This window comes from Danio rerio, chromosome 16, assembly GCF_052040795.2.
Source record: "Danio rerio strain M-AB ecotype USA chromosome 16, GRCz13ab, whole genome shotgun sequence".
In the NCBI taxonomy this organism is placed as follows: Eukaryota; Metazoa; Chordata; class Actinopteri; order Cypriniformes; family Danionidae; genus Danio; species Danio rerio.
Genome location: NC_141036.1, coordinates 6375001 through 6392500, shown reverse-complemented (window position 1 = coordinate 6392500; position 17500 = coordinate 6375001). Strand labels below are relative to the sequence as shown.

Here is a 17500-nt window from a genome sequence, read left to right as displayed (position 1 = left end):
TTTCCACTGAACTCTTCTTGTTTCCACATGGCAGCTTCCCCTAATACCCCTTAGCCGTTGCCCTTTCCCCTGGTTTTACGCATTCAAGTGAAGTGGTTAGGGTGTTCTAATTCTCTCTTGAAGGCACAGGGCGCAGGGATGGGCAAACTTGATTCTGGATGGCCGGTGTCCTGCATAGTTCTGCTCCAATCCTAACCAAACACACCTGCCCGTAGCTTTCTAGTGATCTTGAAGACACTGTCTGCGTCCTAAACCGCATACTTCCATACTATATAGTACGCTAAAATCAGTATGTGAGCCGAGTAGTATGTCCGAATTCATAGAATTCGAAAATCAGTATGCGAGAAGTACCCGGATGACTTACTACATCCGGCGAGATTCTTGAGTGCGCATCCCATGCACGCTGCGCTATCCTATGATGCCCCGCGAGAGAATTCATGAATGGAAGTGAATTGACACACTGACGCAGGTAGGTCACATGAACATGACAAAATGGCAGATGTAGTACGTCCGAATTCCATTCATACTTTTCACATTCATACTGTATAGAACGTACTATTCTAACGGCCGAGTAGTACGTTTAAATTTAAATGCAGTACCTACTGAGTAGTAGGCAGTTTCGGACGCAGCCACTAATTAGCCTGTTTGATTAGTATTAAAACAAAACTCTGCAGGGACACCAGCCCTCCAGGATCAAGTTTGCCCATCCCTGGGTTAAAAGGAAGGGCTAGACAGCCCTTCAAATGGAGATTTTCCATGACGACACTAGTGCTGCATCCCAATTCGCATACTATCCATCCTAAATAGCATTTGAAAATAGAATTAGTATGTCCCAAACCATAGTATGTTGAAAATGCCATAGGTTCCTGAATGGTTTACTATTCTCGAAAACAAATTCGAAATGTAGAAGCGTCCATACTCTAACCCAGGGGTCTCAAACTGCCAGCCCGCGGGCCATTAACCCTAAACGATACCCAACCCTAAAACGCACAGCTAAGTGTCTTTTTTTAATGTGCTTTTTTAAGCTAAGTCTTGATTTTAATGTGCCAGTTTAGTCTCTGATTTATCAGAGGTTGCCCCAGCGGAATGAACCGCCAAACTATTTCAGCATATGTTTTAAGCAGCGGATGCCCTTTTAGCCGCAACCCAGTACTTGGAAATACCCATAAATAAACACACTATGACCAATTTAGTTTCAATTCACCTATAGTGCATGTCTTTGGACTGTGGGGGAAACTGGAACACCCCGGAGGAAACACACATCAACACAGGGAGAACATGCAAACTCCACACAGAAATGCCAATTGGCCCAGCTGGGACTCGAACCAGTGACATTCGTGCTGTGAGGCGACAGTGCTGAGCACTGAGCCATCGTGCCGGCCCCGAATTCGCCAAAGAAAAACTCCAATAAAACACACTAATGGAAATCTGAAATAACTGCATCATGTAGAATTTTCACATCAGAAAAATCCACACAGGGTCACAAATCTTTATCCAGGCACAGTTAATGAGAAAATCTTTTAAACTGTCAATATACCTGCATCTGTTTCATTGCTCCAATGAAAAGATTGAATTATTGAACAGCTGAGCTGCTGCCAAACTCTCCCTTTCACGCAGATATTTCTAGGACTTTTATATTGCTTTTCTATTGCTTTAGGGAAATATGAAACTACATCCTTCATAAATCTCAGCACTACAAATCTGTTTGTCCATGTACGCTCAATATCAGTGGTCTAGAGAGTTTAGCTTATACATTTCAAATCTTTCTCATTAGGTGCCGTATGTTTTGCTCAGACTTCAGATAAGATGCAGTTTTTTTGATGAAATCTCATTCTGAAGGGAACACATCATGGATTTTTCACACATTTTAGCAGTTCATCAGACTTCCCTAGGATTCAGACACATGAACCAAGTACGTACAGTTTTCCTACAGTGGTCTTAACCTCAGCTCCTGGTGGGCCACAGACATGCATAGTTTAACTGCAACCAGCTCCAACTCACAACTGCTCAGAAGTTTCTAACAATCTTAAAGACCCTGATAAGCTGGAGTATAATGGCGTTATGCTTTTATTACAGATGCAACAGTTAATCACAGGGATAAACAGAATAATTTAGTCATAATATAATGTTACAGAAAATGGATGTTTCATGCAACTGTTTATACTTTATAACTTAGTACACAACACACACACACGTGCACACACACACACACACGCACGCACGCATGCACGCACGCACGCACACACACACACGATAAAAATTTAAGTTTAATGATAATTGAACCTGAGCGTATGATTATTTAAGCCGACATTTTCAGGATATGTCCAAATACTCTTTATACAAACATTAAACTTTAACACATTCATTTCTTTACTTTCCCTTTTTATTTTCATGTATAAAAATAGGTCAATTTTAAATATTAAATTTTTAAGTACTCTTAAAGTGAACCTATTATACAAAAATCATTTTATAAGAGGTTTAAACGCAATTTCATGGCAACAATGTGTAAATATAGCCATTAATCAAAATAATCCATTAATTATATTACTTATAATCACACTTGATAAAAACCGTTTGCATAAATACTTTGACTGACATTCTCCCTCTGTATGTGTCATCAGATGGGAAAAGCCCCACCCATTAGTAATGATCTCTCCCTCATTAGCATAGACAGCCCTGAGGGAGAAGCAGCCACTATACGCACAGACATTTGTAGCCCCGTCTCTTTTGAAAAGAGGGCTGGGAGCACAATCTCATTTGAATTTAAAGTAACAGTAACCAAAATGTCACAATAAGGATCCAAGCCTAAAAGGGGTTCCAAAGAGTTAGAAAACATTATTTATGGGTTACAAGGAGCTGAAACTTCACATACAAACTTTAGAGTTGGAGTTGTCAGAGACTTTATATTATGTCTGTATACATGCCCTTTAGGTCAAAGCATATATCATACATTATTTTTTTTATGATAAACTTAACACATAGTACAAAAAATGTACAATATATATATATATATATATATATATATATATATATATATATATATATATATATATATATATATATATATATATATATATATATATATATATATGTTGCATCTAAACAACTACATTCTCGCCTAAAAAAAAACCTGTCCAACAGCTGCAATTTTTTGTCAAATTGTAGTGTTTCTTATTGACTGTCCTTCACTCATTGTGGGCGGAGTAATACAGAACGGTGAAGAGGCTGTACGACTGCTGTTATAGCAGAATATTGCAGAGCTATCAGCCAATCAGATTCAAGAACCAGACAGAACTGTATATATATATATATATATATATATATATATATATATATATATATATATATATATATATATATATATATATATATATATATATATATATATATGTGTGTGTGTGTGTGTGTGTGTGTGTGTGTGTGTGTGTGTGTGTGTGATTTATTTATATATATATATATATATTTTAAATATTTTCCAAATGATGTTGAACAGAGCAAGGAAATCTTTACAGTATGTTTGATAATATTTTGTCTTGAGCAGAAAATCTTATTATTTCGGCCAGAATGAAAGCAGTTTTAAATTTTTAAACACCATTTTAAGGACAAAATTGTTAGCCCCTTTGAGCTATATTTTTGATAGTCTACAGTAAAGACTATATATATATATATATATAACCTAATTAAGCCTTTAAAAGTAACTTTAAGCTGTATAGAAGTGTCTTAAAAGTATCTTGTCAAATATTATTTACTGTCATCATGGCAAAAAAAAAATAAATCAGTTATTAGAAATAGAATTAGAAAAGAGTTATTAAAACTATTATGTTTAGGAATGTGTTGAAAAAAATCTGCACTCCGTTAAAGTGAAAATAGGGAAAAAATGAGCAGGGGGGCTAATAATTCTGACTTCAACTATATATATATATATATATATATATATATATATATATATATATATATATATATATATATATATATATATATATATATATAGCCACAGCTATTAGCCAATCAGATTCGAGAACCAGACAGAACTGTTGTATATACATGTGATCAAGTCCACTCAGTCAGTCCATTCAATAATCTTTAGCCAATCCCAGATCATCCTAAACCGCACCACACAGCAAATTGCCTTATTGCCAGTGCTAAAACATCAGAGAAGGAGAGCTGCCATGTGGAAACAAGAAGAGTTCAGTGGTGATCCTCAGAGATGGAGAAGAGTGCAGTCGCAGGCTTAACACGTCCATCAGGGGAGCCGAATGGAGTTCTCAAGCCAGACCACAACAATCCCCGCTCAGCCTCAGACAGAGATAAAGACAAAAAGCCACACATAAGGGCCGTAGGGATTTTCTCTGCCCGCTCATTTCGGCCCTCAAAGCCCCAATGTGGCCGGCTCAGGGATTCCAGACTCTTTTTCTCCGCTGATCTGTTGCTGCCCTCTGCCATAAAGGCGTAATCCCAAGAGACCGCGGGGCAAGGGCCAGCCGCGCCTAATCCCGCCCCTCTTTGTGATGTCGCCGGCCACTCCAGAATGGAGTGCGAGGTTTTAGGAGGCCGCACAATACCCCTAAAGAGCGCCGACCCAAAGAGAGGCTGAGCGGAGGGAGTTTGGTGTGCGTCCACGGGCTCCGCTATTGTTCGCATGCCAACGTGGAGTCAGAGCCGAACAAGAGTTAACACCTGCTTAGACGGCCTCCCAAATCCACCCTGTTTACTTAGCAGGCCTTGTAGATGCATCGGGGAAATCAGGCTGAGGAGTCTAATGGGACTGTGGGCTGAAAAGCACACAGGAATCAGGGAGATTAGGGAGTGTTAATGCCACTGTGGGCTGTGAAAGGATGATTGGAGAAGAGAAAGAAAGAATGAGAAGAGGAGGAGAACCCAAGCCTATGGGGACGTGTAACGCACAGGCCTCTCATGACCTCCGCATGTAGCCGGCCACACACACTAAAAAAAAAAAAAAAGAAGTGTGTTTGAGCCAATCAATATTTCTCACTGCCTTTGGAGCAAACACAACTGCAAATTGGGGTTTTTCAAACCATGTGCTGCGTCAAATTGTGAACTCGGCCGCTTGTGTAAACAGACTGCAGGGAAGATCGCGAGCGCTTGTTTGTGGGCAAACTCTGCATATTTACCACCATAATGAAAAGCGTGTGGAGTAAACACATGAAGCTTTTAGACTGAGTGGGCACTTTGAGGGGACGCATTTCCCTTTTGGATGAACTACTTAAAATGCAGTATGGCCCCAGCGCACATAAACAATCTGCTCACATGATCCTAGGGCCCCATTCGTCCTTGACAACACACGCACTGTCCCATCCTGATGAATCGCTTCTACATATATGCATAGATAAACACAAATGCACGCACACACACTTGTTTCTTTATGGGAACTTCCTATAGGCACAATTATTTGTATCCTGCAGAGATGGTGTATTTTATCCCCCTACCCTAAATCCAAGCCTCACAGGAAACATTTAGGCCCAATCCCAATTCTACCCCTTAAAGTAAAAGTTTTACAACAAGCATACACTCACCGGCCACTTTATTAGGTACACCTTACTAGTAGCGGAATGGACCTCCTTTTGCCTTCAGAAATGCCTTAATTCTTCGTGAAACATACTCAACAAGGTGCTGGAAATATTCCTCAGAGAATTTGGTCCATATTGACATGATAGCATCATGCAGTTGCTGCAGATTTGTTGGCTGCACATCCATCATGCTAATCTCCCATTCCACCACATCCCAAAGGTGCTCTATTGGATTGAGTTCTGCTGACTGTGGAGGCCATTTGAGTTCAGTGAACTCATTGTCATGTTTAAGAAACCAGTCTGAGAGAATTCATGCTTTATGACATGTAGCGTTAACCTGCTGGAAGTGGCCCTCAGAAGATGGGTACACTGTGGTCATTAAGGGATGGACATGGTCAGCAACAATACTCAGGTAGGCTATGGCATTGACAAGATGCTCTATTGGTATTAATGGGCCCAAAGTGTGCCAAGAAAATATCCCCCACACCATTACACCACCACCATCAGCCTGAACTGTTGATACAAGGCAGGATGGATTCATGCTTTCATGTTGTTGATGCCAAATTCTGATTCTACCATCAGAATGTCGCAGCAAAAATCGAGACTCATCAGACCAGGCAACGTTTTTCCAATCTTCTATAGTCTAATTTTGCTGGGTCTGTGTGAATTGTAGCTTCAGTTTCCTGTTCTTAGCTGACAAGAGTTGCACCCGGTGTGGTCTTCTGCTGTTTTAACCCATCTGCCTCAAGGTTGGACGTGTTGTGCATTCAGAGATGCTCTTCTGCAGACCTCGGTTGTAACGAGTGGTTATTTGAGTTACTGTTGCCTTTCTATCAGCTGGAACCAGTCTGGCCATTCTCCTCTGACCTCTGTCATCAACAAAGCACTCATAGAACTGCAGATCACTGGATATTTTCTCTTTTTTGGATCATTCTCTGTAAACCCTAGAGACAATTGTGCGTAGAAATCCCAATAGATCAGCAGTTTCTGAAATACTCATACCAGCTCGCTTGCACTAATAACCATGCCACATTCAAAGTCACTTAAATCCCCGTTCTTCTCCATTCTGATGCTCGGTTTAAACTGCAGCAGATCGTCTTGACCATGTCTACATGCCTAAATGCGTTGAGTTGCTGCCATGTGATTGGCTGATTTGCATTAAATTTGTTAAATTTGCTTTAACAAGCAGTTGGACAGGTGTACCTAATAAAGTGTATGTTTTAATACATTCATAACTTCTTTCGTGTTTTACTGTAATGCTTATAAATAAAGAAATTAAAAAAAAAATTCAAATAGCTAAATTTTGCTATCTAGTTTCACAACATGCTTCACTCTGTCACTCAGCGCTCAAATACCCTTTCAGAAAGGTCTAGTGGCTGGGAATGACCATTTACAGTGTCTGCTATAACGTTAACGTTGTTTTGTTATCTTGTGTTTACATACATGAATATGGCTAAAAAATAGCATTGGGATTGGGTCTCAGCATTTTCAAACAACCTTATTCTGCGTGATTTATGAGCCTTTTTTCCTCACAATGTGCCCAACAAGGTCAACATAGGCTGGTATTGCTACATTTGTAGGGGCAATTGGTTCAATGTAAAGAATTGGCACAATGTAAAGAATACAAGTTCACACACACACACACACACACACACACACACACACACACATATAAAGTTTTTCTATGTTAGTGTGGGCATTACATAGACTTTTATTGTTTTTATATCAAGTTAATGATGGTTTATGGGCTAACCCAGTGTGCCCAAACTCAGTCCTGGAGGGCTGGTGTCCTGCAAAGTTTAGTTCCAACCCCAATAAAACACACCTAAACCAGCTAATCAAGCTCTAACTAGCCTTTCTAGAAACATCTGTGCAGCTATGTTGAGGCTAAAGTTGAAGTTGGAGCTAAAATCTGCAGAACACCGGCCCCACTGAGTTTGGACATCCCTGGCCTAACCCATAACCCCTTAGACTCAATCTAGATCTTCTCAATAAAAATACATATTCTGGTCAATTAATAAGCACTTTTAATTAGTGAGGATCAGTAAAATGTAATTTTCATTCATTCATTTACTTATTTTCCTTCGGCTTAGTCCCTTTATTCATCAGAGGTCACCACACTGGAATGAACCGTCAACTTATCTAGCATATGCTTTAAACAGTGGATGCCCTTCCAGCTGCAACCCAGCACTGGGAAACATCCATACACACTCATTCACACACTTACACTACGGCCAATTTAGTTTGTTCAATTTACCAATAGAGCATGTCTTTGGACTGTGGGGGAAACTGGAGCACCAGAAGGGGACCCACGCTAACACGCACAAGTTGGGCTCTAATATTTGGAAAACAAACTGCTGCTAGAAATATACTGAGACTTTATTAGATGAGAGGAAAAAGCAAAATACTGCACTTTATATGCACTTTTTAGATTCAAATACTTAATTCTAACAATACATCAGCGTATTCGACTATTAAAATGGCCCACTTGCACACGTCTGTGGGCTGCCCTGCTTAAGTCATGACTTATTCACAAATGTTTCACAGTTGTCATTCATTGATTCGTTGTCATGTTGCATGGCCAGATGGCTTTTGAGTTTTAGAATGCAGACATGCTATTCTGCACAAGAACTCTTCAATAATTCTGTATAATCCTCTGCCTTATACCTTTTTTTTCATATGTACAGAGCGAAAAAATATGGAATTGGCTAGAAACTACTTCAAAACAATGCAATGCGTGTTTACGAATAATATACCCAGTTTTGTTGATACCATTATTAAATTAGCATCATCATAAAAATGTGCATAAACTAAATGCAGAGGCCAGTGCATGTGTAGAATGTTGTGAATAACAGGCGTTCTGTTGAATGACGAAATTCTGTGGAAATCTTTGTGCAGACCTCTGCAGGCGGGTAGATGACATTCAATTTCAAATAGTGACAGGAGTGTCCAGCAACCTGACATGATACACTTCATTTAACACCAATATAACTAAATAAAAAACACCTCAAAATTTAATTAGTCAAATTCAATGCTGCATTATTTAAATGAAAAGAAGTAAAACATATAATGCATAGCATGTAATACAGCACCTTCTTGCATAGTTCAAGCTAAAAAAATGAAAGTTTGCAGCTAAAATACCAACCCTCAGACCACCCAAGGTGTACAATAGGTGACTTTTGTGATAAATGAATGGTAAGGAAGATTTGGTAACATTAGTATAGGGACCAATTTTAACTGTTACCTTGTGGCTTATTATAAGTCTATTATTAAGAAACTGACTGTTTATTAGTACATTACATATTTTGCATAACCATATTTGGAGTTTTTTGAGTGAAAAGTCATATAATAATATAAATAAAGTGTTCAATTTTGGCAGAAAAAAATTATTAGTGGTGATATATACATATATATAAAGCAGTGGCGCAGTAGGTAGTGCTGTCGCCTCACAGCAAGAAGGTCGCTGGTTCGAACCTCGTCTCAGTTGGCATTTCTGTGTGGAGTTTGCATGTTCTCCCTGCCTTCGCGTGGGTTTCCTCACGGTGCTCCGGTTTCCCCCACAGTCCAAAGACATGCGGTACAGGTGAATTGGGTAGGCAAAATTGTCCGTAGTGTATGAGTGAGTGTGTGAATGTGTGTGTGGATGTTTCCCAGAGATGGGTTGCGGCTCGAAGGGCATCCGCTGTGTAAAAAAAACTTGCTGGATAAGTTGGCGGTTCATTCCGCTGTGGCGACCCCGGATTAATAAAGGGACTAAGCTGATAAGAAAATGAAAGAATGAATATATATATATATATATATTTACAGTTGAAGTGAGAATTATTAAACTCCCTGAATTATTTGCCCCCCTGTTTATTTTTTTCCCCAATTTTTGTTTAACGGAGAGATTTGTTTAACACATTTCTACACACAATAGTTTTAATAACTTATATCTAACAACTTATTTATTTTATCTTTGCCATGATTTGTACATAATATTTGAGTAGATATTTTTCAAGACACGTCTATACAGCTTAAAGTGACATTTAAATGCTTAACTAGGTAAATTAGGTTAACTAGGCAGGTTAGGGTAATTAGGCGAGTTATTGACTATCACAAAAAGTATATAGCTTAAAGGGGCTAATAATATGGACCTTAAAATGGAGTTTAAGAAATTAAAACTACTTTTTTTCAAGCCGAAATAAAACAAATAAGACTTTCACCAGAAGAAAAAATATGATCAGAAATACTGTGAAAAATTCCTTGCTCTATTAAACATCATTTGGGAAATATTTAAAAAAGGAAAAAAAAAATGTAAAGGGGGGCTAATAATTGTGATTTCAACTGTATGTGTGTGTTTGTGTGTGTTTGTGTGTGTGTGTGTGTGTGTGTGTGTGTGTGTGTGTGTGTGTGTGTGTGTGTATCCCTTGTGCACTGTTCAAAATTACTACCTTTTTGTTATGTTAGGGAAGAAAACATCCACTAAAGTAAATTGCTGTAAGAGTGCATTTTTGAATAAATCTGTCAACCTCAGTCCTGATCAAAAACTACTAAATTGTTTAAAAAATTACAGGATTTTAACACTTCAATTGCCAAGTTCATAAATGATGTCACTGATTTGGTGAAAAAACACACAAAATGACGTATTTTCAATAAAAAAGTAATTGTGGACTGGATTTGTTTACCCTTTTATCACATTCTTGGACATGTGAACGATTAGTAACAACATTGGCTTTGATGCTTTGTCAGATTTTCATTTTGTTCTCAATAATTTACTGTTGGTGGCTGTTTTTTCCCCATTGACTTCCATTATAATCACATTTGATGGTGCATAAATACACAGCCTTTGTTTTTGTTTACTCCATGTAGTTCTGAGATCATTTTCTCAAACACATCAAGGGAAGTGCGTAAAGATCACTCTCACACACTCACAGACAGACACACATACACACACTTTAATTTGCTGTTATACTCCATATAAAATCCGGAAACTAAGCTTTGATTTGCTCAGGCTTATATAAATAGTTAATGGTGCTAACTGATGATCAACAGTAAAAATTACAAATCTTATCTCTTCCCAACAGGAAAAAGCAGCAACAATGAAAAATGCCATGACACCATGATGTCATGGTTTTGTAATGTGGTTATAATAAAAGTCAATGGGGCAAAAACAGCCACCAACAGTAAATTAGGAAGAAAAAAATGAAAATTAATAAAAAAAAATGCATCAAGGCCAATGTTGTTTCGCATGCCCAAGACATAAAAAAATCCACAATAACATATATAATATATATATATGAAAATAGATCATTTATGAATCTGGCAATTAAAGAGTTAAAATCCTGTCATTTTCAAAAACATTTAGTCATTTTGATCAGTACTGAGGTTGATTAACAAATTTATGCAAAAAATAATAATAATAATAAATAATAATAATAATCTGATGCACTTTAACAGCAGTTTAATTCACTGGATGTTTTCATCCCGATCATAACAAAAGGATAGTACATTTGAACAGAGTGTATCGTTGAGTTTGACTTTTTTTGCTATTTCTGCTAAGAATTTTGTAATGTGGAATGATTTTAAGAGTATCATGACAAAAAACGTAATATATGAAATCAAAAAATAATAAATGTTTAACTTTAATTTAATGCAAATCCAATTAAATCCACTTATTTGGTAAATAAAGCAAGTCTCTCATATAATATCTCTACTAAAAGAAAAAAGACTTTACAAACTGTATTATAAATAATATGAACATTTTAATATTATTATATCCCAATAATATTAGTGCAATTAATTTAAAAACTGAATAAATATAAAATTAAACACATTTACACAAGTAAACACATAGACTTGATGGGCTAAAAATCTGCGAGCCTACCCATAACACATGAGTAATGAATTGGATGGGCTTAGTAAATAGTCAAAGTAAGTAAGTTTGAATTATTAATTACATATTTTATTACATTTTAATTTAAGATTTTAAATATGCATATATATGGTTTTATCTTCTAAAGGTATAGTTCACCCCTAAACCTTTTTGCTAATCATTTACTCACCCTTTACCCATCAAAAACTTTCTTTCCTTTTTCCGCTAAATATAAAAGAAAATATTGACAATTGACGTCCATAATACTTTTTATCCTAGTATGTCAATAACTACTGGTTTCCAGCATTCTTTAAAACATCTCCTTCTGTGTTTAACAGAAGAAAACAAATCTTCATAAACATTTGGAAGCACTTGAAGGTGAGTACATTTTTATTTTTGGATGATCTATCCCTTTAAATATATGATCCACGAAGCAGCGGGACACAGATGATTCAGTTTGCCTGCAAGAGAGTCGTAATGTTGTTCATTAAAAAACACAGCTGGCATTTATTAGCCAAAATCGTTGTATGATGAGATGAATAAAATCCTGCTGGTATCGTCTGTTTGTTTATCATACATCTGCACTGTACTCATTAAAAATGTAGTGCCAATCAAATATGCTACAACTTTGATTGAGAGGGAATGACAAGATTTCTTATAAGCAATATAGTGAGCAGCCAATAGGGAGGGGAATTTTGAAAATGACTCTGAAATGAAGTGTGTAGAAAAATCCTGCATTTCTGATCATGAGCATATACTGTATGATTTGCATGGGGGGACCAGCATGGGATTTGTTTGGTCCCCCAGTATGGAGGGTGGGAGTGCTTAGCTACACTAGATTATTTTAGCAGCATGACTGTCAGCTAGACCAGCACTTTCACAGCTAAAATCCGTATGTTTTTAGATTGATTACACCCTCTTAAAATGTGATAACACCAAGATCACACTACAAGAACAATTAATCATGTAATAAATAAGTTTGCATTGCAGGGATAATCTTTGCTGTTTTTTTTTTTCTATTATTGTTTGTTCTTTATTCTTCAGAAATGTATCACCGAATGTGACACAATGTGCTTTTTTAAAGGGACTTTAAGTGTTTTCTCAGATCTAATTTGTGAAAACTGCTCCATTTAGTTCCATTTAGCTACATGCATTTGTGTCAGCTAGTGCTGTACAATATATCGCAAAATTATTATTATTGTGACAATAGTATATTCAATATACGTATCGCAGACATGTGTTCAATTACATTTATTTTATGCACTGGTTATTTAAATTTGACCAATCAGATAGGGCCTTACTATATTTCTCCCCACCCCTCTAGTTGCTGTTCTGCTATTGGCTGGAACTGCCCAAAAGTGAACCCAGAGCTGAAAATAAACACTTATAAAGGCAGCAGCCAATCAGAGTCAGAATATCTGTGGAGCTTTTCATTCTTCGTAGTGTTTTAAAGAAAAAATGTTTGCACATTGACAGTTTTTTTTTATTTAGTCTGAATTAGAAATAATAGGATACAGAAAAATACATTTTTACCTATTTATTTTTAATATCATTACATAAAATAATGACTTAAAAAAGTAATAAAAATTGCCACTAAAATTGCTTTTTTTTTCCCTAGGAAAATGTTATATCATATCAGAAATATCAATACCCAACAACATTGCATATATTTTAAGTATTTTGCAGCATAAACAGTTGATATCAGAATTACTAGCCCCCTTTGAATTTTTTTCTTTTTCAAATATTTCCTAAATGATGTTTAACAGAGCAAAGAAGTTTTCACAGTATGTCTGATAATATTTTTTCTTCTGGAGAAAGTCTTATTTGTTTTATTTCAGCTAGAATAAAATTAGTATTTAACTTTTTAAAACACATTTTAGGGACAAAATTGTTAGCCCCTTTAAGCTATTTTTTTTTTTCGATAGTCTACAGAAAAAAAACATCATTACTCAATGACTTGCCTATTTACCCTAACCTGCCTAGTTAACCTAATTAACCTAGTTAAGCCGATCCGATCTCCAAATACCTAGTTATAAAGTATGCATACATAAGGATACTAAAGCATCAGATACACAGCACTTTATTTAATATATTGTTAAGCCACATAAAACAACACAAAAATACAATGTGTATGCGGAGTTCAGCGGCTAATCAGCCGGAATCAGCTGAGGTAAAGTGACGGCAACCAGCGAGACCTAGCTGTCACTCAAGTGGCCACTCCCTTAATTATGCAGACTTGATAAAACCTAATATAAAGGAAACGAATGAGTTATAAAAAAATGATTGCTGCCTGGATAAAATAGATTAAAGGTGCTTTAAACAAAACCTTAACTGTTTGACAAAACCTTAACGGAAAGATAAACGGAGGGTGGGGCATAGAGTTGCTCCTCCCCTTTAAAATTTTTTTTTAAATAAACACATTTTGGCTTGTTTGCAATCAACCAAACACTTGGAATATACTACGCCACATGTTGCATGGAGGGGCAGCATGGTGGCTCAGTGGTTAGCACTGTCAAATCACAGCAAGAAGGTCGCTGGTTCAAGTGCCGACTGGGCTAGTTGGCATTTCTTTGTGGAGTTTGCATGTTCTCCCCGGGTTGGCGTGGATTTCCTCAGGGTGCTCTGGTTTCCCCCACAGTCCAAAGACATGCACTATAAGTGGACTGAACAAACTAAATTGGCTCTAGTGTATGAGTGTGTGCTAATGCTAGAGTGTACTGGTGTTTCCCAGTACAGGGTTGCAGCTGCTTAAAACATGCCAGAATAGTTGGTGGTTCATTCTGCTGTGGCGACCTCTGCTAAATAAGAGTCTTAGCCAAACTAAATGCATAAATAAATGTTGCAAGGAACGAAAAAGAAACTATATTACAGCAGGTGTAAGAATGAGTCTGTCGGTTGTTCCTGGCACAGTGGGCAAAATTAGCTTGGATTCTGCATTGAGGGTCATGTGGGCACAGCTTGCCACTCAAACACACACACACACTGGATGCACGTCTGAGGGTTAGAGAGTTGACTGGAGTGTGTTGGTGGGGATCTGGTCTCTGGTCTTTCTGCCATCTGTGAGAATGTTATGCCACAGTGCATCACTATGCCAACTGCTTTCATTTCTCTCTCTCTCTCTGTCCTCATAAATGGGATTCTCAAAGTAGCCTCATCTCGGTGTATCCGCTGAAAGCCTCTATCAGACCTGAGAGCCATATACAGTGTGCAATATATGAAACTGCAACAATGGAATATAAAACACAACAAAGCCTGCACACAATCTAATAGCGCTGTGCATTTCTGTTTATTGCATCTCGCACAAACATCCAGACCCTCTTTTCAAAAGCAGCACAGACTCTAATACGCCCTCAAATGCGAAAGATACAAAACCTCGGCATTCACTGTTGAAATTCCATCTATCCTCCTGTCAATTTGTGGCTTCCATGAAACGGATGAGAGGTAAATCTCTCCTTTCAATTATGAATGTCTCACTTGTCTGGATTGATTATTTTGGAAATGGATGCTCCATTATTCATTACAGGGATTGGTTAATGACATGTGATGGAAAGCATAAGGTTGAAGTCAAAATTATTCGCCCTTCTGTGATTTTTTTACTTTTCTTTTTCAAATATTTCCCAAATGATGTTTAACAGAGCAAGGGATTTTTCACAGTATTTCCGATAATATTTTTTCTTCTGGCAAAAACCTTATTTGTTTTATTTGAGCCACTTTTAAATTTTTAAAAGCTATTTTAAAGTCAATATTATTAGCACCTCAAGCAATATTAAATGTCACTTTAAACTGAACAACAGTATCTTGAAAAATATCTAGTCAAATGTTATTTACTGTCATCATGGCAAAGAAAAAAGAAATCAGTTATTAGAAATGAGTTATTCAAACTATTATGTTTAGAAATGTGTTAAAAAAATCTTCTCCATGGCTGCATTAACACTGCATTTGACCCAATTCCTATTATTGAACGAATGTCTAATTGCACAAGTATTTCAGGATGTTAACAAGAGAGCGTGAGCACAACATTTGCCACGTAAACAATATGAACTAATCTAAAACTACTGCATACTAAATGCACTAAATCACGCTATGGACATGACATTAAAATCCCAACTTAAAAACGCCTTAATTAAAGATGCTGTATGTAAGTTTTTAAAAACACCATATTATGTTTGCAGATAATTAAGAAAAATGCCAAGTAAAGATTTTTGTTTATCTGAAAATCAGATATTCTGCTTTAAAAATGTGCTTTACGTACGGGAACGTCTGTCCTTATTTTGGTCATTTAATCCGCCCAATGCAAGTTTAGCCAATTATATTTCAGCACCCTGGGTTGGAAAACAGCGTACTTCATTCATTCAGTCAGAAAGACTCTCAAAGTGTGCGTCTGTGACTGAAATGCAACCTCCTGTGGACAGTAGCAGACTCCGAAATGAGACGGAGATTCAGAGTTCCACATGAAGTGGATTTTACAGTGGCAAAGGGCAGAGGATACTACTGAAAGTTTTCAGCTGCTGTCTGGGCCTTCGCAGCCTTTCTACACCTTCCTTTCTTCATTTGTTTTATACTACTGCGTCATTACGTTTTATTACACATAACTTAATTTCTAATTAGATGTGTTTTCTTTGCATATATGGATTTCTTTGGTTGTTATCAAAATCTGGTGAAAATTACAAGTCAACAGCATCTTTAGAAATATGTTTTCTGAAAAAAAAAGGTGACGTATTAAATACTTATTTTCTCAATAGTGTATATTTGTATTTAAAATAAATGGATTAAAGCATCTGCTAAATAAATAAATGTATAATTTTACACATCGTGTATTCACAGTAACTCGAAAGTTTAAGCTGTGTAATTATTTTTTTGCGCATGCGGATTCGGTTTAGGATCATGGTCAGTTCACACTGGAATTCTGATATTAGCCACATTCAATATAACAATGCAGAAAGCTTTACTTAAAAAAGCACACACACACACACACTTATTTGAGCATTAAGTCTTGCAGTGTGAAGGTAGCCATAGTGACAAAGCTGGCAACCATACATGCCTTTCTGTCTATACTGGTGTTGTTCTTGAATGCCTTTTTGGAACCAAGCATAGGTGTAAATGGTCTCTGCCAGCAAGTTGGGCTATTTGAAGTTAGAGCAAACATACACTATATAAAAACCCTTAGGTTAACCCTGTATTTCTGAATACTCAAATTAAATTGACCCACAGCCTAATATAAGGGATAATACACACACAATTCCTCACACTGGATTTGTGTTGGGTCTGGGATTAAGGGTGCTTTCACACTAGCACTTTTGGTCCGCACCCGGGTTCGTTTAACGTCATAGTACAGTACGTTTAGCTAGTGTGAACGTGTCTTCTGAACTTGAGTGCGTACCCGTGAGTCCGCCTGAAAGAGGTGGTGTGGGGTACGGTCCATGCGAACTCTGGTACGGTTCACTTCTGATGTGAATGCAATCGTACCAAATCACGGAAGTGAACCGCCAACTGTACAGCAAACTATCGTTTTTATAACATTCGTTTGTGTTTGTGTGGGTCACGGTTCTTACCTTGGTGACACACGCGGGACTGAGCCAGGGCAAACACAGTGATTTCTGCTTGTCTCCTCCAAAAACAGCTTCTGCAGACACTGTGTGATGTTCTGAATGTTTTTAATATGTTTGCGGCAGATGGACGCGAGTCGCTTTCTGTATGTATGTCCAAAACCACAAGGAGGTGGCAAGGGGAGATAATCGAACTTGGGTACGGTCCAGGCAAATGAACCAAGTGAGAAAGCACCCAAAGTTAACTTAATCGTTTTTACAAAAAAGTTGATTGAACATAAACCATGTAGCCCCCCTAAAAATTTCAATAATTGTGTTGTTTCAGCTCACTTTAAATAAGTAGTTTGAACACACACACACACTGACCAGTTGAATGAGGAGGTTGTTCAGATCTGTCAGCGGCTTGTTGATGAGCAGGAGTTCTTCTGCAGCCTCAGCGTCTTCATTACTGTCTGATCTCTACCAAAAAAAAAGGAGAGAGCATTATTAGATTGAGGAGAGACAAGAAAAACAAGAGGGAGAAAGCAGGAGGGGGAAGCGAACGGAAGAAAACGAGGACAGTCAGTCATTGGGGG

At 37.3% G+C, this 17500-nt stretch overlaps 1 protein-coding gene across 3 annotated transcripts in view; it reads right to left on the bottom strand.

Annotated features, from left to right (window-relative positions):
• ulk4 (unc-51 like kinase 4) overlaps window positions 1-17500 on the bottom strand; it is a 277382-nt gene that overhangs the window by 49950 nt on the left and 209932 nt on the right. For all 3 annotated transcript variants that reach the window (XM_087286485.1, XM_087286484.1, XM_087286486.1), the window contains one exon: window positions 17292-17384. In XM_087286485.1, the coding sequence (XP_087142611.1) occupies window positions 17292-17384 (93 nt within the window). The remainder of the gene's footprint in view (window positions 1-17291; window positions 17385-17500) is intronic.